Here is a 23,949-nt window from a genome sequence, read left to right on the forward strand (position 1 = left end):
CCTGGGGGATCTCAAACCTGCCAGTGAATGGGATAAGGCTGTCTGAATAGACTTAGCTATTTTCATCCTAAACTTTGGTTAAGAGATCTATTGTTACTAAGGAAACTTAACATTTTTAAAAGTGTTTCTTTCGGCCTGAGAAATGATTTCAAAAATATCTCAAGACTCTTAAGTATTCCATTTGGTTTTGGTTTTTCCTTTTTTTTTTTTCCTGTGAAAGTATTTTTATTTTTTCTAGTCTTATTGAAATATAATCAATATATAAGATTGGATTACAACATTAATGATTCGATATATGTATGTATTGTGAAATGATTACCACAATAAGTCACTATCCATTACCTCATACAGTTATAATTTTTTCTTATGATGAAAATTTTAAGATCTACTCTTCTAGCAACTTTCACATATACAGTACAATATTACTAACTATAGTCACTATGCCATATATTATATCCCCAGGACTTACTATCTTATAATTGCAAGTTTGTATCTTATAACCACCTTCACTCATTTCCCTCACCTTCACCTTTCACCTCTGGCAACCACCAATCTGTTCTGTTTCCGAATTCGTTTTTTTAGGTTTGATTTAAGTGAGAACTTACAGTATTTGTCTTTTTTTTTTAACATCATTTCACTTAGCATAGTGTACTTGAAGTCAATCCATGTTGTCACAAATAGCAGGATTTCCTTCTTTTTTTATGGCTGAATAATATGTGTGTGTGTACCACATTTCTTTACCCATTCATTCATTGATGGACACTTAGTTTGTTTTCATATCTTGGCTTTTGTAAATAATGTAAATAATTGTAAATAATAATATTGTAAATAATGCTGTAACGAACATGAGAGGGCAGATATCTTGTAAAGATGTTAATTTCAATTCCTTTGGCTATATACCCAGAAGTGGGATTATCAGATCATACGGTAATGTTAATTATAGTTTTTTGAGGGACCTCCATACTGTTTTCCACAGTGGCTGCACCAGTTTACATTCCCACCAGCAGTGCACGAGGATTCCTTTTCCTTCATATCTTTGTCAACACTTATATCTTGTCTTTTTGATAACAGTCGTTCTAACAGGTAGGAAGGGTAGCTCATTGTAACTTTGATTTGCATTTCCCTGATGATTAGTTCCATTTGGTTTTAATTTAGTCATTGAATTTATTTTCTTCATTCATTTAGTCATTCAACAAATATTTATTTATTGGACATTCATCACATGCCAGGTACTTGTTTTCAGTGCTGCAAGGACAGTAGCAAACAAAACAAAGTCCTTGCTCTCATGCAGTTTAGATTCCTGGGTAGACATAGACAGGGGACAGTTTCGGACAATCATTTATAATGTAATTTCAAGTAGAGATATGTGCTGTGAAGAAAAGTTAATAAAATGAGAAAATGGGGAGCAGAGTGTATTTAGGTACATGCTGCAGGAAAGAACTCACTGAAGAGGTGAAATTGGAGCTGAGATCTGAATGAAGTTGAGAGTGAGCCATGCAGAGATCTGGAGGAAGGGAATTTTAAAGCAGGGGGCAAGATAAAATAACATTAGATGCCTTTGCTTTCTGGAAGTCATTTTTTTCCCTTGTCAGATCTTTGCTATATTTTTCATCAATATTTAAGATCATTTTGTCTATATCAAAAATCCTGGAAAAGTTCTATTTATTGTGGTAGGGAAGGGTAGAGGAGAAGAGACATGATTGACTTGGAATTGGGATTGAAAATGCACAAAATGCAAAAGTAACAAGAAGCCTGGCAGGTTCTACATGATGTTCTAGCCTGTTTTGCAGGCTTCCCTTCAGAATGCACAGCCCAAACACCAGGGGGTTGTTCTACTATACTTTGACTATAACTGGGAGCAGCCCAAACTGCAGGATTAAGAATTACCATAGACAGCATTCCTTTTGCAGGTATGTTTGGGAGAGTTTGGGTTAAGGCCTTGCCCCTTGGAATGCAGCTTAGCTTTCTGATACAAGGCTATGGACATGGCACTTGGAAACTCTTCTGACCTCTAGATAGAGGACTTTTTTCTTCTTTGCAAATCATCACTCAGGATTTACCTTCTAAGGAAACTAACCATTGGAACATTTATTTGGGGGCAGCGATTGTGTTTCAACCAGCTGTTCAATTTTATCTCTTAACAAAAACCCTAGCTATTCAAAACAATACAAAGGCTATTAATGACAAAGGGCTCTTGGAATGCCATGTGATTTGAGCACAAAGTTTCACACTCCATCTTGGTTGGGAAAAGAAAGGAATCATGTGATAGTGTATAAGTATGTTTAATACTGGAGTTAGTATTCTTTCTAACATGACAAAATTTAGTAAGAGGTAAGTGGCTAGGAGGGAATGAATTCTCAAGTTTCTGGCTTCAAGCCCTAGGAAATATCCCAGTGGGAAGAAACAACTGGAATTCTCACTCATCTCTCAATCACCCCTGCCTTCTGAACTATTGCCTTATCTGGGACCATGTTAGGTCACCAAGAACATGACGGTAGTTCTTGAGCCTTTGTAACCTTGGCCATGCATAGAAATCCCATGTTTTATCCTCTGACTATCCACTTACTACTCTCAGAAATGACTTACAGTGTAGTACAGACACATCTAGGAACCATGGAGCCAGCACTGCAGAACACACCACAGACCAGTGCTTTGTGATGCAGAGTAGTTGCCACCCATTCAGGTACCAAAGGACAAGTTTTCACAGCTGTTTTGGGAGGAGATTGGATGGCTGGGACCTTGGAAGCTGTTCTTTCTACTTCTCTATCCTACTGAGTTCAAGGTCATGATAGATTATGTTCCATGGGAAGCTGATCTTTGGAAAGTATGACTCATACTTTGTTATTGGATACTGTTTCCATACTTCTTAATAAGCTATGTATTTATTATGTGTTATTCCCAAAGTATTCCTCCTAAGTAATCTTCCCCCAAAACCTCAAAATATTATTCTTTTGAACATCAACACATACGTAGTGGCAATCTGGCATATATAAGATAGCTCAAGACCATGCTTAGAGTCCCACTCTACAGTTAGAATACCGGAGTTCAAATCTTCATGTCTACCTTTAATCTGCTTGGTCATCTTCAGCAGGTGAACTAACCCTTGGTGTCTTATTTTTGTCAAGTGAGGCAATACTAGTACCAACATCAAAATATTATTATTAGGGCTAAATAAAATTATTCATAGAAAGGGCTAATATGCTAGGCATATAGTAAGTTCTTGGTAAATTTTAATTATTATTATTATGTGGCAGCAAACTGATAACTACTTTAAAACACTGATTTCCAAACTTCTGATTATGCACCCCATCAGTAAAACACTCTTGAGTGTAGGTATCTAATACATGCCTATTTACATACAAATAAAATGCAAGTACTATTAATATTGTATATATATATATATATTGTGAACATACTACCAGACCGATATATTATGTATGTTATGAACCAGTATCAAATTAGAATTTTAAAAATATAAGATAAAAATGAGATATGAAAAGATCTTTGCAAGGGATCCCTGGGTGGCTCAGTGGTTTAGCGCCTGCCTTTGGCTCAGGGTGTGATCCTGGAGTCCCAGGATCTAGTCTTGCATCAGGTTCCCTGCATGGAGCCTGCTTCTCCCTCTGCCTGTGTCTCTCTTCTCTCTGTGTGTTTCTCATGAATAAATAAATAAAATCTTTAAAAAAAAAAAGAGGGGGATCCCTGGGTGGCTCAGCGGTTTGGCACCTGTCTTCGGTTCGGGGTGTGATCCTGGAGTCCCGGGATCGAGTTCTGCGTCGGGCTCCCTGCATGGGGCCTGCTTCTCCCTCTGCCTGTGTCTCTGCCTCTCTCTCTCTCTCTGTCTCTCTCTGTGTGTCTCTCATGAATAAATAAATAAATAAAATCTTAAAAAAAAAAAAGAAAAGGAAAGGAAAGATCTTTGCACAATCTTTGCCTCAATTTAGAGACCAATAGAGCAGGTAAGATTTTATTAAAATTTTATTTTTATATTAACTGTATTGGATATCTTTCTTTAATAATTATGCTGTTTTCTGAAATCTTAAATACTGTATTTTGAGTCTCAGCAGTGCTAGTATATATGTGGGCTCTTGGCCTGAGATAAGAATATTCTTAGGGGTTGATTAGCTTTGTGGAAACACTGGTTCTCATCCCAAGTAACTCCATGCTGCTATATACCAGTATCCAGTTATTTTGTTTCATAGCTCTACCTATGGTTCTCCCACTAGTATCTTAGCTGAATTATAAGTTAATATTTGTATCTGTGATGTTCACATTGATTAGACTATAGACTATAGCCACTAGACTGTAAACTCCAGGAGGGCAGGGACAAGGTCTGTCTATGGTTATACTGTATTTCCATCTCTAGGTGGGATGCCTGGCACATGGTAGATGATGCTTTGTGGATGCTGGTAAGTGAGTTGATGATATAATGAAGTATCAGTCTCTTTTTGCCAGCTGCAACTTCTCATTGCTACTCTGCACTGTCTTAGTTGCTGACCATCTTACACTCAAGTACCTATTATAGGTTTCCTCTCAGTGAAGAGCCAGGGCTCTGTGGTTGGTTGTTTGCTACTCAGATGGTTGAATTGCTACAAGTCTCATCTCCAAATAATCAAATTGGGATGGAGGGAGAGAGAGCAATAGAGGCTGGGCACAGGAAAAACAAACAGGGGAGAGGGAGAAAGAGATTTCCCATCAGACTTTTAGTCTGAATAGATGAAATGGATCTTTCAATTCTTTCTCCCTTTGCTTTGTTCCTTTTAAAAGATTAAACTGTGACAAGAGTGTACACTTATCATTGCTGGCCTTCAGTGAGTTCTTACATAAGGTTCCTTCCTACTGTATTTCCTGATTTTTCCCTAAGGTCAGTAAAAAGCTGCTCATTAGTAGCTTATACAGTCTGAAGCTAGGACCTACGTCCATCAGCACAGGAGGGGTGGAAATCATCAAGAAGGGTGGGAACCATAAGGAAACTGTGCATTTAAATGACTTGTCTCCTGTTGCTATTTAAGCCTATGTTGAGTTAGGTGTCTCCCAGCTGCTCCTTTGAGATCCATTTCCAATTGTAAGACTACCTGGACACTGTCTAATTTAGAGAGTTCTGCCTCAGGTGGGGATGTGTGGAGCAGAAATTTCCTGCAAGTTTAGGTGCTCTTCACTTTATCTCTGACTATTGCATATTGGGTTTCCAAAGAAGTAGACTCTGAGGTGGAGTTTAGTGAGTGGAATGGTTAAGTGTCCTTGAGATCAAGACATGAATGAAAGAAAGAAGGTTGAGTGGGCCAAGGGAGAAGTTAAGCTGTGGTACAAGCCCAACAATTTTGGCTAACTCCTTGGGAAGCTCTGGAGTTAGAATGGCTCGTCAGCCTTATACCCAGTTGGACTGAGATGGCCTGGCCTCTAAAATACCAAATCAATCTGTCTTTGTATGTGGACTACTCTGAAAAAGGGCTGACCTTAAGTGAGGTGGCTATTTGTAGCACTCCTAACAGCAGGACCAGCAAGGCCTTCACTGAAGGAGAATCCCAGTAGCCAATATACTGAGGAAAAAAAAAATCTTTTTTTCTACCAGTGTAGGTTCTTGACTAGGAATCTTAGTCAAAAGATGGCTTAGAATTTAGGCTTAAGTATCATTTTCAGCTAAACCAAAGAAAGAGGGGTATGGGAAAGGCAAGTTTTAGGAAGATGACCAGGAAAATTAGTGTAAACAAGAATAAGGTTGTCATGCAGATTTGTCTATGCCTTCTTCATTGATAAGTTCCTTATGATTTAGGGTTATACTTTTCTTCTTGGTACTGAGAAGAAGACAGCCTTACAAATGGAGATTTCCTTAATGTAAATTTTCCTTACAAAAGGAAAAACGCTCAGTCCTCAGAGCTTCTCCTGTTTCTCAAAATAATCAGCTCAAAATAATCCTTAAACCAAAAAAGATTTTTCTTCAGGGAAGGGGAGGGAGCATATTGTGGTATTCTATAATTTATGTAGGCTGGGAACCTTATATAGATTTTGTGCTTAACAACAGTACCCAAATAATAAGTTAACATATGGTCAGAGTAAAATGACAGAGTGGAGTACTAGAGTAGGCTTGTCCTGGCTTTTGAGAGCTGATTAAATATCCAGGTATTTTGTAAAGCAGTTGTTAAAACATTAGTAGATTGAAATGTACCATGGTAGGAGCATTATTTACACCACAGAGATTGTCAAATCAGGGATGCCTGGGTAGCTCAGTGGTTGAGTGTCTGCCTTTGGCTCAGGACATGACACCAGGGTCCTGGGATCAGGTCCCACATCCGGCTTCCCGCAGGGAGCCTGCTTCTCCCTCTGTCAATGTCTCTGCCTCTCTCTGTGTGTCTCTTATGAATAAATAAATAAAATCTTTAAAAATTTGTCAAATCAAAGCTTGTGGGCTTTTTTCCTTCACAAGTATGGTTTACCAGCACACCACTGAATATATTCCTATATAATCCCATTTTTAGGAGAATTGGAAATATCCAAACACCTCATTTTTCACCTTACCAACAAGTCATTTCCCACAAAATGATTGTCTTAAAATTCTACTATTTGAGCTTTATATTATCAGCTTAAACTCTGCCTTCAAGGTGATATAAGGACATGCATAAGATTTTTGTCTTAGTCTGAGCAGCTATAACAAAAATGCCATAGCCTGGGTGATTTAAACAACAAACATGTTTTCTCACAGTTCTAAATTCTGGGAAGTCTAAGATTAAGTCACCAGCAGATTCTGTGTCTGGTGAGGGCAAGTTTTTTTGGTTTAGAGATGGCTGTCTTCCCACTGTGCCTTTATTTGGTGGAAACAGAAAACTCTCTTGTATCTCTTTTGTAGGAGCATTAATTCCATTCACAAGGGTTCTACCCTCATGACCTGATCACCTCCTAAAGGCTGCACCTCCTAATACCAACATCTTGGGGGTTGAACTTCCATATATGAATTTTGAGGAGACACAAATATTCAGTCCATTGTGGTTTTGCAGTTAAGCAGGCTGAATCCTATCTCTGCTACTTCCAGCATTGAGACCTTGGACAAGTAAACTTCTCATATTTGTGTTTATCTATAATATCCACAAAACAGAGACTAGTGATACCTACTTTAGAGGGTTGCTTTCAAAATAAATGAAAAAAAGTTATGTTTAGTATTAGGTATGCTGTAAATATTACTCTGCTTCCTAAACATCTGCCCTTGATGGGCATGGATTTCCTCTTTGCGATGAAATTTGAGGTGGGCATGATGGAGAAAGTTTAGTGTTGTTTTTTAATGCACCATTTTTAAGGTGAATGCACCATCATTTTAATTTTAAATCAAGCTGTTTGGCATCTACTTTCTGCTGATTTCAGCACCTGTCTACCCCCTACACCTTTTCAAGCAAATCTGTGGTCCTTGCTGACTCAGCCCTTCCCTATCCAGCTTCCCCAGGCCAGTTGCTTCCTGGTGAAAGCTTGTGATGGGGAAGCTGAGCACACACTTCAAAGCTAAGGCCTGTAAAGATTATGCAAACTGAGAAAAATTGTAAGGCGAAATGGAAAACTCTAAGGGACTGTAATGCTCCTGTATATTTTGAGGAATAAAAGGCAGTTTCTTTTGCTTACAAATAAAGATTGGCCAAGATTGGAATCAATTCCAGAGTGGGGGGGAAAAGTCCATCTTGTTGCAAAAGTTTTCAGTTGTGTTGTATGTCTCTCCTTTTGCAATTCTCACCTGGGTATTGAGAAATGAATACTTGAGGTGGGATACTATGCCCTTCTCACACCCACTTGTTATGTTCCCTTCTCTTGCTGATATCAAGTTAGGCTTAGAATGGTGTTCCACTGTCATGTCAATGCTACGGCTAGTGAGAGAAATAGGTAACCCACACAATGAAGAGCAGGCCCACAGGGGACCAGCAGCCAATCCAAATTATATGCAGTTTGTTAAAAGGCCAGGAATCTAGATCTAGGATCAGGAGTAGGAAACAATATCATTTGTGATAGTGAAGTAAAGGGGGGCAGGGCACGATGGATAATTAGGCCAGGACAACAAGCATTATCTGGAAGTGTTCTGGTGAAAGCAAGATGAATGGCTACCTTCATAAAGAATCACAAAGATAATAGAGGTAAGTTTATGTGTTAAGAATCTTATGCAGAAATGTAGGAGACCCTCTGACCATTGATGACTAGGTGCCATGGCAACAATCTGGAAAACCTAGGTAGAGTCAATCTATTTGCAGCTAATGAGGACATATCCAGCAGTGGAGTTGGTAACCTAAACCCAGGAGAATGGCAAATGGAATATTGTAGTTAAGAGGATAGCTCCTGGAGCCTTGTTATTTGGTTCAAATACCACTTACCAGTGTATGATTTGGGGTGAGATAATAAATGCTTTAGTCTCCCTATTTATAAAATGGGATAATCCTAACTACTCTGTAGGGTCATTGTGAATTGCAAATGAAAAAGTACATGTAAAGTACTTAGAATAGTGCCTGGCTAAAGATACTAGGAAAAAGAGAAAAAAGAAGGAAAGAAAGAAAGAAAGAAAGAAAGAAAGAAAGAAAGAAAGAAAGAAAGAAAGAAAGAAAGAAAGAAAAAAGAAAGAAAGAAAGAAAGAAAGAAAGAAAGAAAGAAAGAAAGAAAGAAAGAAAGAAAGGAAGGAGAACGGAAAGAAAGAAAACTATAGGCCAATATCCCTAATGAACATAGATGCAAAATCCTCAACAAAATATTAGCAAACTGCATTTAACAATACATTAAAAAGATTATTCACCATAATCAAGTGGGATTTATCCTGGAGATGCACAGATGGTTTAATATTTTAAAATCAATCAATGTGATACACCACATTAACGAAATGAAGGATAAAAATCACATGATCATTTCAATAGATACTGAAAAAGCATTTGACAAAGTACATTGATTCATGATTAAAAACTCTCAATGAAGTAGGATTAGAGGGTACATACCTCAACATAATACAGGCTGTATATGACAGAGCCACAGCTAACATACTTAATGATGAAAATGGGGAGCTTTTCTTCTAAGATCAGGAAAAAGAGAAGTTGTCTACTCTTGTCACTTATATCAAATATAGTACTGGAAGTTCTAGCCCCAACAATCAGACAAGAAAAAAAAATTTAAAAAGGCATTCAAATAGATAAGGAAGAAATAAAATTGTCACTATTTGCAGATGGAATGATACTATACATAGAAAATCCTAAGGACTCCACCAAAAAACTATTAGAAGTCATAAATGAATTCAGTAAAGTTTCAGGTTACAAAATTAATATACAGAAATCTGTTGCATTTCTATATACTAAAAATGAAGTAGCAGAAAGAGAAGTTAAGAAAAAAAAATCCCATTTACAATTGCACCAAAAAGAATAAGTTATCTAGGAATAAACTTAACCAAGGAGGTGAAAGATCTGTACTCAGAAAACTATTGAATATTGATGAAAGAAATTAAAGATCACACGAACAAATGGAAAGACATCCTATGCTCATGGATTGGCCCAATTAATACTGTTACAAGTGTTCATAGTACCTAAAGCCATGTATAGATTCAATGCAATTCCTATAAAATACCAATAGCATTTTCACAGAACTAGAACAAATAATTCTAAAATCTGTATAGAACCTTGAAAGGGAGAACTAAGTTGGACCTTACATGCATCCCTCTATTTATTGCAGTATAATTTATAATAGCCAAGATATGGAAGCAACCTAAGTATTCATCTATGGAAGAATGGGTGAAGAAGATGTGGGCAAAATATAAGATATCATTTTAGTAATGATTATACTGCCAAAAATAGTGAAAGGTGACAGACCATCAACAATAGTTCAAAATAGTCCAGTTAATTTTTCCAAGTTGCTTTTTTATGCTTGTTTATATTTATAAAAATTCTTTCACTTTGACAGTGCATAGCAGAACTGACCTCCTATGGTTAGTAGGATTAAAAACTGCTGTGTCTCATCTTATTCTGAATTTTAGATAGATAGAGCTGTTTAAGATAGTGTATTCCTTTACATGATTTTTACACTGGCCCTGTAGACAAAATGCCTGAGTGTGAATACTGGCTCTGCTAGAGAATATGACTAAATTGCTTCTAGTATAATATTGTGGAGTAGTAGAATACAAGCAGCAAGCAGGAAGCTCTGAGGTCTAGCTTTGCCTTTACCCTGGCTTCCTGTGTGAATTTAACGAAAAATAAGAAATGGTGGCTTAAAAGGAAGAGAAGACAAATGGTAAACTTCAATGCCAGAGAATAGACTATACAACTTAGAAGAGATCATGTCATACAAGTAAATATACTTGTAACTCTCCAATTTTTTAAGGATTTTATTTATCTATTTATTTTATTATTTTTTTAAACTTTAAAAAAAAAAGATTTTATTTATTCATGAGAGACAAACAGAGAAAGACAGAGACATAGGCAGGGGGAGAAGCAGGCTCCCTGCAGGAAGCCTGATGCGGAACTTGATCCTGGGACTCCGGGATCATGCCCTGAGCCAAAGGCAGATGCTCAACTGCTGAGCCACCAAGACATCCCTATCTATTTATCTATTTATTTTAAAGAAAGGGAGAGCATGAGCAGGGGAGGGGCCAGAGGGAGAGGGAGAGAGAGATTCTCAAGCAGACTCCGTGCTGAGCCCTACGTGGGGATTGATCCCATGACCCCGAGATCATGACCTGATGCAAAACCAAGAGTTGGACACTTAACCAACCACCCGTGCACCCCTGTAACTGTCCAATTTAGTGACCATGGAACAGACTTTAATTAAAAATATGGAGGATCCCTGGGTGACTCAGCAGTTTAGCACCTGCCTTTGGCCCAGGGCTGATCCTGGAGTCCTGGGATTGAGTCCCGTGTGGGGCTCCCTGCACGGAGCCTGCTTCTCCTTCTGCCTGTGTCTCTGCCTCTCTCTCTCTCTCTCTCTCTCACTCTCTCTCTCTCTCTCTGTGTCTCTCATGAATAAATAAATAAAATCTTTTAAAAAATTAAAAACAAATAAAATACAGAAACTTAAAAAAATATGGAGGCCAGCTATTGATACCTATTTAATCTCTCTCTCTCTTTAGAGAGACAATGCAGTATTATTCAGCCATAAAAAAAAGAGTGAGGTCTTGCCATTCATGGCAACATGAATGGACTTAGAGGGTATTATGCTAAATGAAATAAGTCCGAGAGAAAAAGACAATTACCACATTCCACTTTTATGTGGAACCTAAAACACAAAGCAAATGAACAAACAAACAGAAACAGATCCATAAATACGTGAGCAAACTGATGATTGCCAGAAGGGAGGTGGGTAGGAAGATGGGCAAAATGAGTGAAAGACCGTAGGAGATATGTTTCCAGTTATAAAATGAATGTCATGGGAATGAAAGATACAGCATAGGGAATATAGTCGATGAAACTGTAGTGGCGGTGTATGGGGACAGAAGGTAGCTACACTTGTGAGAGTAGCATAATGTGTAGAGTTGTCCAATCATTATGTTGAAGCTAATGTGACATTATATATATATTAATATTGAAGCTAATGACACACATATATATATATATGTGACATTATACTTCAATTAGAAAAAAAAGAATAGTACCTGACTCATAGTAAATGTCCAAAGTATATTACCTATTAGTTTTGTTAGCATTGTTATTAATAAAGCAATGGACTTGGAAGGTAGAGTTTGAGTCTAAGTCTTGCTACTTACAAGGTATGTGACTTTGGAGAAGTCACTTAACGCTCTGAACCTTGGTTTCACCTCCGTTAAAAGGCAGTGTTCAGAATACTTATTTCAGAGGGTTGTTGTGAAGAAAAAAATGAGAGACTATATATGAAGGCATCTTTTCAAACTGTAACAGCCTCATGGAAATGTCAGTTGTTATTTTTTTATTAACTATTATTATGATTAATTGACAAGTGGTAACTGTACCATTCTAAAAGTGAGGAAGACGGTCTCTGAACTTCAGCCCCACCTAAGTTAAAATGACCGTGTATTCTCTCTTCCAAGGTAGTTTGTTATTTACAAAGGCTTTTCTTATTGCAATATCCATTTCTTTAAAAAAAATGTTTATTTTATTTGAGTGTGAATGCATGGAAGTGGGGAGGAGAAAGGGAAAAGAGAGAGAGAGAATCTCAAGCAGACTCCCTGCTGAGTGTAGACCTCTCCACACACACACACATGGGGCTCAATCCCATGACTCCAAGGTGACGTGACCTGAAATCGAGTCAGTCACTTAATGAGCTGAGCCACCCAGGTGTCACTGTGGTGTTCATTTCAATCTCACCATTATTCCATCAGGTGAAGAGATATTACCCCCACGCTTCAGAGTAGGCAACTGAGGTTCTGAAAGCTTATGTGACTTGGTCAAAATTGATCTGTGATAGAACTGGTTTTAGGACCAGGTTTTCTGACTCAGATTTCAATGTTCTTTTCAAAATTCCCTACACTGGGTTAAATATTTAGAATTATAAAAATGTTTTGTCCTCAATTCTTCACCTAATTTTACCTAGAGTTGCAAACATTTACCTACCTGTGTTAAAATACCAATATTTATATCTGTCATTTTTGCATGTATGATGTTCATAATGTATTTCTAATTTCTGGAATTTTACTTACTTCAAAAGTGAACATAGTTTTGTGGTATCATATTCTCATAATTTCTCAATGATAATTTAGGATTATTAAAATTTTCTCTTCTTTAAAAGTTCTCCTTTTGCCATTCCTCTGTAATTTAGTTCTTCTACAAACTGCAATGCAAAATGCTTACATTTCAGTGGTTCACCACCATTTTAAACCATTAACATTCATAATACTAGGTATTCTAATTGAGGGGAAGTATTTTTAGCCTTCCAGGAATTTTTGAAAAGAATGAAAATAATTCAATAAATTGGACATGACATGAGTTAACTTTTTTTTTAAAAGATTTTATTTATTTATTCATGAGAGACACACAGAGAGAGACAGAGGCATAGGCAGAGGGAGAAGCAGGCGCTTTGCAGGAAGCCCAACGTGGGACCCAATCCCAGGACCCTGGGATCATACCCTGAGCCGAAGGTAGATGCTCAACCACTGAGCCACCCAGGTGCCCCATGGGCTAACTATTTAAGGAGCACTGATTGCTCACTTGCCTGATTCTGTATCAGACCTTTTTTTTTTTTTAATTTTTTTTATTTATGATAGGCACACAGTGAGAGAGAGAGAGAGAGAGAGAGAGAGGCAGAGACACAGGCAGAGGGAGAAGCAGGCTCCATGCACCGGGAACCCGATGTGGGATTCGATCCCGGGTCTCCAGGATTGGGCCCTGGGCCAAAGGCAGGCGCCAAACCGCTGTGCCACCCAGGGATCCCTGTATCAGACCTTTTAAGATATCTTATCATATTGCAAATTATAACACATCTGGGTCCTCAATTCTTAACTTTCCCTCACATATTATTTATAATGTTTTATTGTCCCTTAATCTTTATAAATGTTCCATTCTATTTTAAATGTTCATAATTCTAAATGATAACTTTACAAGATGTTCATTTGGGACGGACTGGAAAGGTGTTTTTTTTCCTTTAAATAAGAATTCAAATAATCCTACAACATTATGCAACCACTATAAATTAAATAAATTTCTATCCAGTCTTTTTACATATATATTTTTCCATGTGGCTTAAATCTGATGGTCTCTAAAACTTTGTAACTTGCTTTATTTATTATCACAACCTAACCCTTTCCTCAGGCTTTTAAAAATTCAGGATAATGGATGTAAATGTGCCTGAGTTTTGAGTTGTTTCTAACTTTTCACTAGTGTAAATAATACTTCAGCGAATACCTATGTCTATAAAGCTGCTCTTATTTTGAATTATTAAATAGGCTATTGGGTAATAGATATCAAATATTTATTAGAATGAATGTCTTATGGATCTAAGAAAAAGCACTGGACAGAAGAGTCAACTAATATCAGTGGAAAAAGGATGAACTACCAAATACTTATGCATATCTCTGGGAAAATTGGCTCTCCATATGGAAGAAAAAGAATTTGATTCCTATTTCACATCATACAACAAATAAACTTGAGATGAATTAAACAATTATAAACAGCCAATTTTTAAACTTGAGAATATATATTTATGACATTAGGACAGGGAAAGATTTTCTTTTTAATTTTTTTATTGCAGTTCAATTTGCCAACATACAGCATAACACCCAGTGCTCATCGCACCAAATGCCCCCCTCAGTGGCCATCACCCAGTCACCCCAACCCCCGCCCACCTCCCCTTCCACTACTCCTTGTTCATTTCCCAGAGTTAGGTGTCTCTCATGTTTTGTCACCCTGACTGATATTTTCACTCATTTTCTCTCCTTTCCATGTATTCCCTTGGAAAGATTTTTTTTAAGAAGTTACCAAAAGTGAAAATCACAGGTAAAAATGGAATAAACTTTACTACATTAAAATTAAAACAAAAAATTCTGTGTGAAAAAGTCCACAATGATAGAGTTAAAAGACAAAAGTGAAAAGTTTGAGGAGGTGACATAATAGAATATATCTGAAATATAAATAACCAAAACAGAATAGTTACAATATTGTATGATGAACTAATCAGCAAGAAAAAGTCATCCTGGATAAAAGATATGGCTCCAAAATTTACTAAAGAGATATCACAAAAGATCGGGAAACAAGGACAATGTGCTCATTTCATTAATAAAGGGAAATACAAAGAAAACAACAATAATGTGATAAGAGCTCATACTTCGCCAACTAGCAAAAATTAGAAATTTGTCAATACTAAGTGTTGGATAGAATGCAGGGAAAAACTTTTATACTCTCATGTAGGAATCTACATCGGTATAACCACTTTAAAATATTTGCCAGCACGTATTAAAGTTGAAGATTCATACACCTTATCATCCAGCCCACCTCTGGGTATTTTACACTTGTAGAGAATCTTTCACATTTATGCACTTAAGTACAAGAGTATCCATTGCATTATTTTTAGTAATAGCAAAAAATAAGAAACAAACTAATTATCCTAATTCCCTTGTTAGAGAAAGGAAAAAAAACAATGATGATATATTTATCCAATAGAATACTAAACAGTTTGAGTGAATGGACAAAATCCACATGTACTAATATATATAAATCTTTTAAAATACTGTTGAATGTAAGAAACAGAATGCAAAAGGATATTTATGGTTAAATTTCTGTAAATTTTTAAAATACACCAAATGCAATATAGTATTTATATGTATATTAAGCTTCTGTAAAAAATTTAAATATACTGATTATATATAATATTCTGTACTAAAAAGAATATCAATTATTGCTCACAAACACATATATGTGAAGTACAAGAGCATAGTCATGGAAAGAAAAAAACACTTTCTAACTTCAGTGTATTGGTTACTTCCAGGGAGGGGTGGAGGGAAGGACTTTAACTTTGAGGCATCATTTAAGACATTGAGGCAAAATTAAGAACATAAATACCATAAAAGAGAAACAGCTGTGGTTTAGGATTTTTTTTAAGCTCAGTGCTGCCTCTGAGTGGCCCACTGACCTTCCACATGTTCCTTGAACTTTCTTGGGGGACAGTAATAGGTCGGAACTTAAAACTAAACATTTTTTAGTAAAGGAACTCTTCATTCAAAGAAAATCTAATGCTTCTTCACAATGTATAAAAACAAAGCTGCTCAGGCAGAAACGGGAGGGCAGATCCAGGGCAGGTGCCAGATCACTTGTTCCCACTTCCCATCAGCCCACCCCTTCCACGCAGCCCAGACATGGGCAGAGATCAGTTTGCAGACCCCAAGGTTGGGTGACCTATAAGGCAGCTTCTCCCTCTGACAGCCTGTGTGTCGGTGATATTAAGGACTTCTTAAACATCAGCCTATATGAGGTATTTCTTTGACGGATGCTTGTCACATACAAGGGCTCTGGAGGAAACATCCGGAGGAATGGAAAAGGCTTTTTAATGTGGATAACCATTTCCTAATGGGGCTGTGCCACAGATTTGAATGTCCAGAGTAGGATTTCTCCCCATTAAAAAAAAACAACAACCATGAATTGGCTTTTGCTGCTCATATCACTTATCTCCCTAAACTTATGCCCTTACTATTCTATGTTTTGATCCTCTCCTGCCTCCTTATCTTGTGGCTTTTGTCTCTTTGTTTCCTCCCTATTTCTCCATCTCCTCTACAAGCCATTTATCAGGTTCCCAAAGGACCCTGCCACCAAACCTCCCAAATGAGGGACCAAGACCACACTGCTTCCACTTTCTCATCACTCACTTTTTCCTCAACTCTCTGTACCCACTTCCTTGGTTGAAAATCAATTGAAAGCAACCACTTCCTAATTATGAAACTTAAAGGATTTCTTCTTAGCTCTCAAACTCCTTATTGTAACCATGGACATCAGAATGGGGGAGGTGGAGTCAGCTGCTCCTCTACTGTTCCCTCAGTCAGCCAGGTATAAAACACAGGTTCATTTTGGGGTCTTTCATTCTTGCCTCTGTCTCTACTTACTGAGTTTCAGATAAATAATTAATAATTGAGAAATGTCCCAGATGTGGTACTAAAGAATTATTCTAGAAAATAATTATTTATCTGAAGTTCAATTTAACTGGGCATCCTGTATTTTTATTGGCTAAATCTGGAAGCCCTATGTTAGGGAGTAGCACCTCCTTCTTACGCTACACTTCTTCCTGGCTTTATGTGGCCCTGAGCTTCATTCTCTCCCATTCTCTGAATATTTCTTCATTGTCTTTGTCTCCCTCCCTGGTAGTGCCTTTCTTTCCAATTCCAGGATTTGGTCCTTGGTCCTCTTCTCTTTTCTATGGTGCTCACTCTTTCAGAGATCCCATCTACACTTGTCAAATCATTTCCTCTATGCTGATGATTCTGGATCCTTTCTCCGTGGCCTTAACCTTTCTTCAGCCACAAATTTTCGAGTGTCTCACAGTCACCTTGGACTCCATAAGCAGAGGTGTCAATTAGCCCTCAGCTTCTCTGACCTCTCTTAATCTCGGCCACATCAGCTCCTCCCCAATCACGTTCTCTCAGTAATTGATCCAGGTGGCAAAACCATGGCTTCCTTTGCTGCTCTATTTTACCTGCAAGCCCTGCTCATTCTCCTTTCCACATGTGTGGCTTATTGTAAGTAAACACTTGTTGAATGTATGGTTATCTCTTGGGTTTGCTTCTTCCTTTCCATTCTGTCACAGCCACCTGAATTCACATGGTCATTACCTTGACTCATTTTGGTAACTGGAGCTTGACAATGGTTTCACTTTATTCAGGCCAATCTTGAGGCCCCTCCAAATTAATCTGCCCAAGACATCTTCTTAAAAAAAAAACACATTTTATTTTTTGATTGGGTAATACATTCACATAGCTCAGTGTTCAAAAGATACAAAATGGTAAGTGAGAATCTTGGAGAGGTCATTCAAGATCCTCTCGTTTCTCTACTAGTTGTATCTCTTTCGTAGCTAATTGAGACATAGGTACAAAAGTGAGAGAGACGAAGATCAAAAATTAGTTGAAACAGTGAGGACTGGTTTTGAACTGGCTTGCTCATATTTCTCTAGAACTAGAAAGATTTACATACCTAGCTACAGACTCATCTGGAGTGTATGGGCCTTCCTGCTGAGCTTTGCTCTTACAAAACTTAGGGCTGGGGGGAGCCAGGCTGAGTGGCTACTCTCAGCAAGCAGGCTGATTCCAATATGGAAAGAGGATAGCACTGAGCTGCACACACTCAATTCCTTTTTTCCAACTCAGTGACCACAGTAGTCACTCTGTTTCCTGGTTTCCTGGGGATGAGTGAATGAAAGGTGGGACCAGGGCCAGGAGTGTTAAATCCTGCACAGCACTCCTCAGCTGGTGCATGATGGGTTATATGTGTGCCACAACATATCAATCCCCTCATCCTTGGGCTGAGGATGGTCAGAGCCCCAAGTCTGATCCATTCAGTCCTGAGCAGTCTCATCAGAACCCTAATTTTCTCCCCACTGACCCAATATAATCATTTTCTGTGTCATGATGGGGAAATGCTGGATGCACTGCTCTAAGCAGTGGTCATCTCTTTATTTATAGATACAAAGCCAGGACACAGATAATCACCTGCTCACTAAGCATACAGAAAATCCTTCTTCCAATTTCCACCTTTCTTTTCTGCCACCAGTTTCTCTTTCCTAGCCTCACAGGAGGCAACCAATGGTTTATGTGTGTGTGTGTGTGTGTGTGTGTGTGTATGTGTGTGTGTGTAAATATTCTACATCCCCTTTCCTTGCACCAATCTTGGAATTAGCAAAATGCCTTAACAAACTACCCCTCAAATCTCAATGATTTAACATGATAATGGTTTATTTCTTGCTCATGTCCCAATCCATTGTGGACTTTGGGCCAGTGAGGGGAGTACTACAGTCTTCAGTAGCTGTTAATCATCCCAACTGACTTTAACCTACTGGCTCTGAAGTCCCTGGGGATTTGAGCCCTCTGCCAGATGCTCTATATGAGCTCACAAAGAAAGGAATAGAGCATGAAAGATTTAGGGGATTTTTAGGGATCAGGCTTGGAAATAATTCATATTACTTTTGTCCACATTTAATTGGATAGATAGATCTCTGTCTTTGACCCCATATGACTACAAGGATATTAAGTCTAGGTGTCTGACAAGGACAAAAATGAAGTGAGGTATGGTGAGCATATAGCAATCTTTGTTATATGCACCAGACATGCTGATCTTATTATACCTTGCTCTTTTGACTTGACAACAAATTATAGAGAGCAACCATTTCAATGCATAGTTTCCTCAGCCTTTCTAAAAGTTGTATTGTATTCACTTTTATGAATTATGCCATAATTTAACCAGTTCATCCCCAAGATCTTCTTTAATCATCTCCAAGATTTTTTTTCATGCTTTTATCTGCAGCGAATGCTCTTGTTCTTATGCTACTCCATACATATACAAGCATATCTGCAGGATAAATTCTCAGATGGAATATTGTTGAATTGAATGGTATAGACATTTAACATTTGGATATCTATTGCCATATTACCCCATTAAGAGGTTATACAAATTTATACTCCCACTGGCCATTTTATTGTTTAATTCTACCTCTATAAAATAGTTTTACTTTTCTCCATGTTTGAATGAATGTAGTTTAAATCTATCTCCACAGGATCAGAGAGAGCTCATAGTCTAGGTAATATCCATCTGCATTAAACTCCTCTCCTATCTCTCAGGAGCCCTACACTGTCTATTTCTATTTCCCAAGTGTGTCTGGCACCTCCTCTCAAAAGCATAACTTAGGGCAGAGGAAAGGAAATGCATACTCTTGAGCTGTCTCTAGGTATGTCTCAAAGCTGCCTGCCCTGAGCTAGCCAAGTTTTCTTTGAAGTCTCCTATTTATAGTAAAAGCACATACAGACTTTTTGAGATTTTTTTTTACTATGCATTTATTTTAATATTTAAAATGTTTCAAATCACTTGCTATAGAGTATAACTGAAACTCCAGGAAGCTACCAGTTTCCTCTGTGGCTTGGTGAATTGGCCTACTGCCCCCAGGACAGACAAGGGATCCTGTTCTGTATGGTGGTGCCCCATGGATAGGCTTCTATCTATCCTTCAAAACCCAGTTCATATGCTGCTTAAACATCAAACCTCCCAGGGTTGGCAAGCCCAGAATGGTGTTTCTGCCTTAAAGAACTCTGAATTACAGCCTAGCCCCATGCCTTTTACTGTGCTTGCATATCGTCTTTCCTTTCTCGGACTATAGCCTTAATGGATTTAGTAAATCTATCCTATATCTTTAAGTACTTTGTAGCTGAGAAAAGACTTGTTAAATTTTTAATGAAAAAAAGATGATTGAACACATTATTGTGTTAACTACTTCTACTTTTCCAAAAGACTCAGGAATTACCAAAATAATAAAACCCACTTCTGAGTCCCAACTCCTCTTAAACACTCCTAGATCTTATTCTAAATAGTTAGGTTAGCCTCCTGGTTCCTCAGAAACTACACATTTAGTTTGCCTATGAAAATACACTCAATTCTCAGTGATCTGCCTGTCACATTGATTAGCCCTGAGCCATTCATTTCTTCTCCTGTCTCTGGAAAATGGGCATAAATGCATTTGCCAGCTACCACTCGGGAGATGTGAAAATAAAAAATTCAGTCCTTCAGTTGCACTAGCCTGCAATTCAATTACTAGCTCATGTGGCTAGTGGCTACCATATTGGATAGTACAATTAGAGTATATTTCCACCATTACAGGAAGTTTTATTGGACAGGGATGGTGTTTACACTCTGTATCTTAATGGACTGATGTCTTAGCTGAAATAATTTTAGCTTTTTGCTTTCACTTGTTTTAGATTTTTCTCCCTCATACTATATTGAGAAATTTTAATTGTTTGGGCCTTAAAAACAGTCTCACCTCCAAGGCCATGATTTGAACACAAAATCTGAGGAAAATGACATGTGGAATCGCCATCTGGAGATTGGTACAGCAGCAGATCCAGCCATTTCTGAGAAATTGTCTGGGTTTGGAGTTACTCCCAGAACTCTGATTTAGCAGTTCCTAAGCTTATAGCAAGTCTGAAAGGAACACAAATCTGTTTTGTATATACAAATAAATCCTCGTATGCTGCATGCCATTCTCAGCCTGCCAGTTTCATCTGGCTGCTCCAGAAAATATAATTCAATAGCACATTAGTTAACCTGCATGCAGGGAATGGGGCATTCTGATTATTGAAATGTTCTGGTTGAGTGATTAACCTGATTTTTGCAGAAAAACTGCTGAGGCAAGGGATTTTCTGTCCAAAATGTTGGTGCCACTGTGTTTTTTTTTTCTTCCAGATGATCACAGCTGCATTGCTTCATTCCTGCAGCACTCAGAAATATATCTCTTTGCTAAAAACTTTCAAATATGCAATTGATATACTTTCAAAGAGACCTCATAAAAATAGATCAATAATAGTATATCAGGTAATCTTAGAAAAAAGAGCAAACTTAGAAGGAAACATAAATATCTTGGCCCAAATTTTACACAGCCATAGCCTTCAAGAATTCCTAACAACAAGGCAATTTCTTCAAATAGCATAACTTGCAAAATATTTTATTTTCTTTAGTAATAAGTACTTAAAAGTGCTTACTAAATATTAGGCAATGCAGCAAGGGCTTTACAAATATTAATTGGTTTAATTTTTATAACCACCTTAGAAATAGATATCACATTATTATATTCATTCCAAAGATGAAGAAACTAAGGCACAGAGAGCTATGGATGGGCCATAGTTGATCCACCTGAATGCTCATTGATACAAGCCGTGTAGCATCAATGGATGACTAAGGTTCTGAGAAGGGACCTGGCTGAGTTAGGTGACTCCTACTTCCTGCACCTACCCCTTCTCAAATATTACATGAGTAGAGTTGAGGGGCTGTTACGGAAACAGAGAAGGAAGATACAAAGTGCTGAAAGAGCACAGAAGTGACTGGGAAATCAAAGTGGATTTCAGAAAAGAGTAGCTTCTGAAATCCAGCTTTAGAGATGAGTTAGAATTAAGGCAAAAAAGGGAGAGAAAATTAGATACTATAGTTGTGAAACCCATACATCTGAAAGATTTTATGAACACTGTAATGGTAAAAAGGCCCTAGTGGTGAATAATGAATACCATTGTGTCTGTGTTTGTGGAGTGGGGTAGAGAAAGAAGAGGATGAGTCTAAGTGAGATTTAAATATTAAAAGAGTTTAATTTTCGGACTTCCTAGCAAATAGTGGATATTGGATTCAAGAGTCTTCATATTTCATTTCATTGTATTTCACAAGTAATTATTTTTTTTGCCCAAATTTAACATTTAAATAAAAGCCAATAAACAAATATCAGAAAAATCCATTTTCATTTTCAAATAGATTTTTCCGTAAATAATATCTTTAAAAAAAGAGAGAGATGCCTGGGTGGCTCAGTGGTTGAGCATCTGCCTTCAGTTCAGGGAGTGATCCCGGTGTCCTGGGATTGAATATTGCATCAGGCTCCCCACAGGGAGCTTGCTTCTCCCTCTCCCTATGTCTCTGCCATTCTTTCTGTATGTCTCTCATGAATAAATAAATCAAATATCTTTTTCCACAGAGTCTGGAAAATGTTTTAAACTCGGGAATTGGATAAAGTAAGGAAAACTAAGACCAAATTTTTAAAAATGTTTTATTTGGGAAAAGTTTAAATATATTCTTGTCAGAAGCTAAAATGTTTGAGCACTACCAGAAAATTTCTTGGACCAGAAAAAAAAGAAAACATTTAAAATGTGAAGAATGAACAACTAACCAAAATAAAGGCAAAGAGTTTTCTTTGCCCAGAGGGTTTTTATTGAGTTATTAGCCATGGAATGGACTATAGGCTTTACATTGAATGTATTACTTCGCAGTTGTATTGGATTTATGAATTTCTAAGCTTGCATTTTTTCTTACTTTCACCTGTGTAATTTAACAGCATGCTAATATGCCTCATAGAAACTTAGCAGAGATGACTATAACTGTATTTTTAAATCACATTTTTTAGTGACCCAAAGGGGCATCTTCCTAACTGCTCTTTTATTTTTTCTGGCAGATGACATTTGATCCAGAAATCTTCTTCAATGTTTTACTGCCACCAATTATATTTCATGCAGGATACAGCCTGAAGAAGGTAAATACACAGTGATTGTTTTTTTCTTTTATCCATAAGTAGAGAATTGTACCAGTGCTAATGAAAAAACAACTATTTTATGGGTTTATTTGTTTCATAAAGATATCATTATATTAGATTATGTGCTAAAGATTCAAATTCGACATGCTTAGAATTCTTCTAAATCTGCTCTGCCCAATATACTGGCCATTGGTCACATGTAACTATTAAGCCCTTGAAATGTGGCTAATTTGAATGAAGACATGCTGTAAGTGCAAAATATGCACTGGATTTCATAGACTCAGTATTTAAAAAGAATGTAAAATAGCTACATTATGTGATATTGATTTCATGCAGAAATGATAATGTTTTGGATATATTGGGTTAAAGAAGATATATATTATCAAAATTCATCTCACTTTTTAAAACTTACTTTAATGGGGCTACTAGAAAAATCTTAAACAACGTCCATGGCTTACATTATATTTCTATTGGACAATATTATTCTAGATGATTGTAACCAAAGAGTTAGCTGTTAATTGAGATAGATACTGGGTTTTTCAATCAGAGTGAAACCTCAAGAGGCCTTTGCTGATACTTAGCTGTTGATGCTCATAGAGAGAAAGCAGTTTTGTGGCTTCTGTGCTCTAGCCTCCCATTACTTAGGTACCACCCGACTGTGCACATTTCAGAGATTAGTAATTCCCTGAATAGTTTTAAGTGCTAGCACCCCCTGTACCACAGACTGAGGCTCTGGCCTGTATGAATTTTGAGAGGCAGAGGTAGTGCCACCGCTTTCCTGCTGCCCACACCCTGCCTCCGAGACTGGGGGACTCCCATCCCCTTGGCCTGGCGGCTCCAGCAGCCAGGCAGCTTGTTCAACACAGACCTGATTTTCTCACGTACTCCAGGCTCCCTCTTGCTGCTGTCAGTTTCAACTGCTGGGCTCCCACTTAAAGAGCTGGAAGGGAGCTTTCCAAAGCCAGCATTGCAGGAGACTTAGAAGGCTGCGTTTACTCAGGTCATCCTTCCTTATCCCTACAGCCTTAATACTGGGCATCATTCTGTGCGATTCATTAAAATAAATTGTCGGAGGTGATAAGATTTTGTTTCATTACATTCAGAAGAAATATAAGTCAGAGATCCAGTAATTCAAAGGCAACTAAAATCTTTTAGAACCGTATTTTTAAAATGCCCAAGGGGTTCCACTGACAACAAAATTTTTTTAAAAACTTTGTCTTCCGTTAATCATTCCAGAGTCCTGCATGGATGCTGCCCTGACTCTTTACCCTCTCCCTCAGGCCCAGCCAGTTTTGGCGG

At 37.6% G+C, this 23,949-nt stretch overlaps 1 protein-coding gene across 11 annotated transcripts in view; it reads left to right on the top strand.

The window, feature by feature from the left end:
• Positions 1-23,949, top strand: part of SLC9A9 (solute carrier family 9 member A9) — a 655,912-nt gene that overhangs the window by 140,605 nt on the left and 491,358 nt on the right. For all 11 annotated transcript variants that reach the window (XM_072792384.1, XM_072792386.1, XM_072792387.1 and 8 more), the window contains one exon: positions 22,573-22,650. In XM_072792384.1, coding sequence (XP_072648485.1) covers positions 22,573-22,650 — 78 coding nt within the window. The remainder of the gene's footprint in view (positions 1-22,572; positions 22,651-23,949) is intronic.

The sequence above is a fragment of the Canis lupus genome, chromosome 22 (assembly GCF_048164855.1).
Source record: "Canis lupus baileyi chromosome 22, mCanLup2.hap1, whole genome shotgun sequence".
Lineage (NCBI taxonomy): Eukaryota > Metazoa > Chordata > Mammalia > Carnivora > Canidae > Canis > Canis lupus.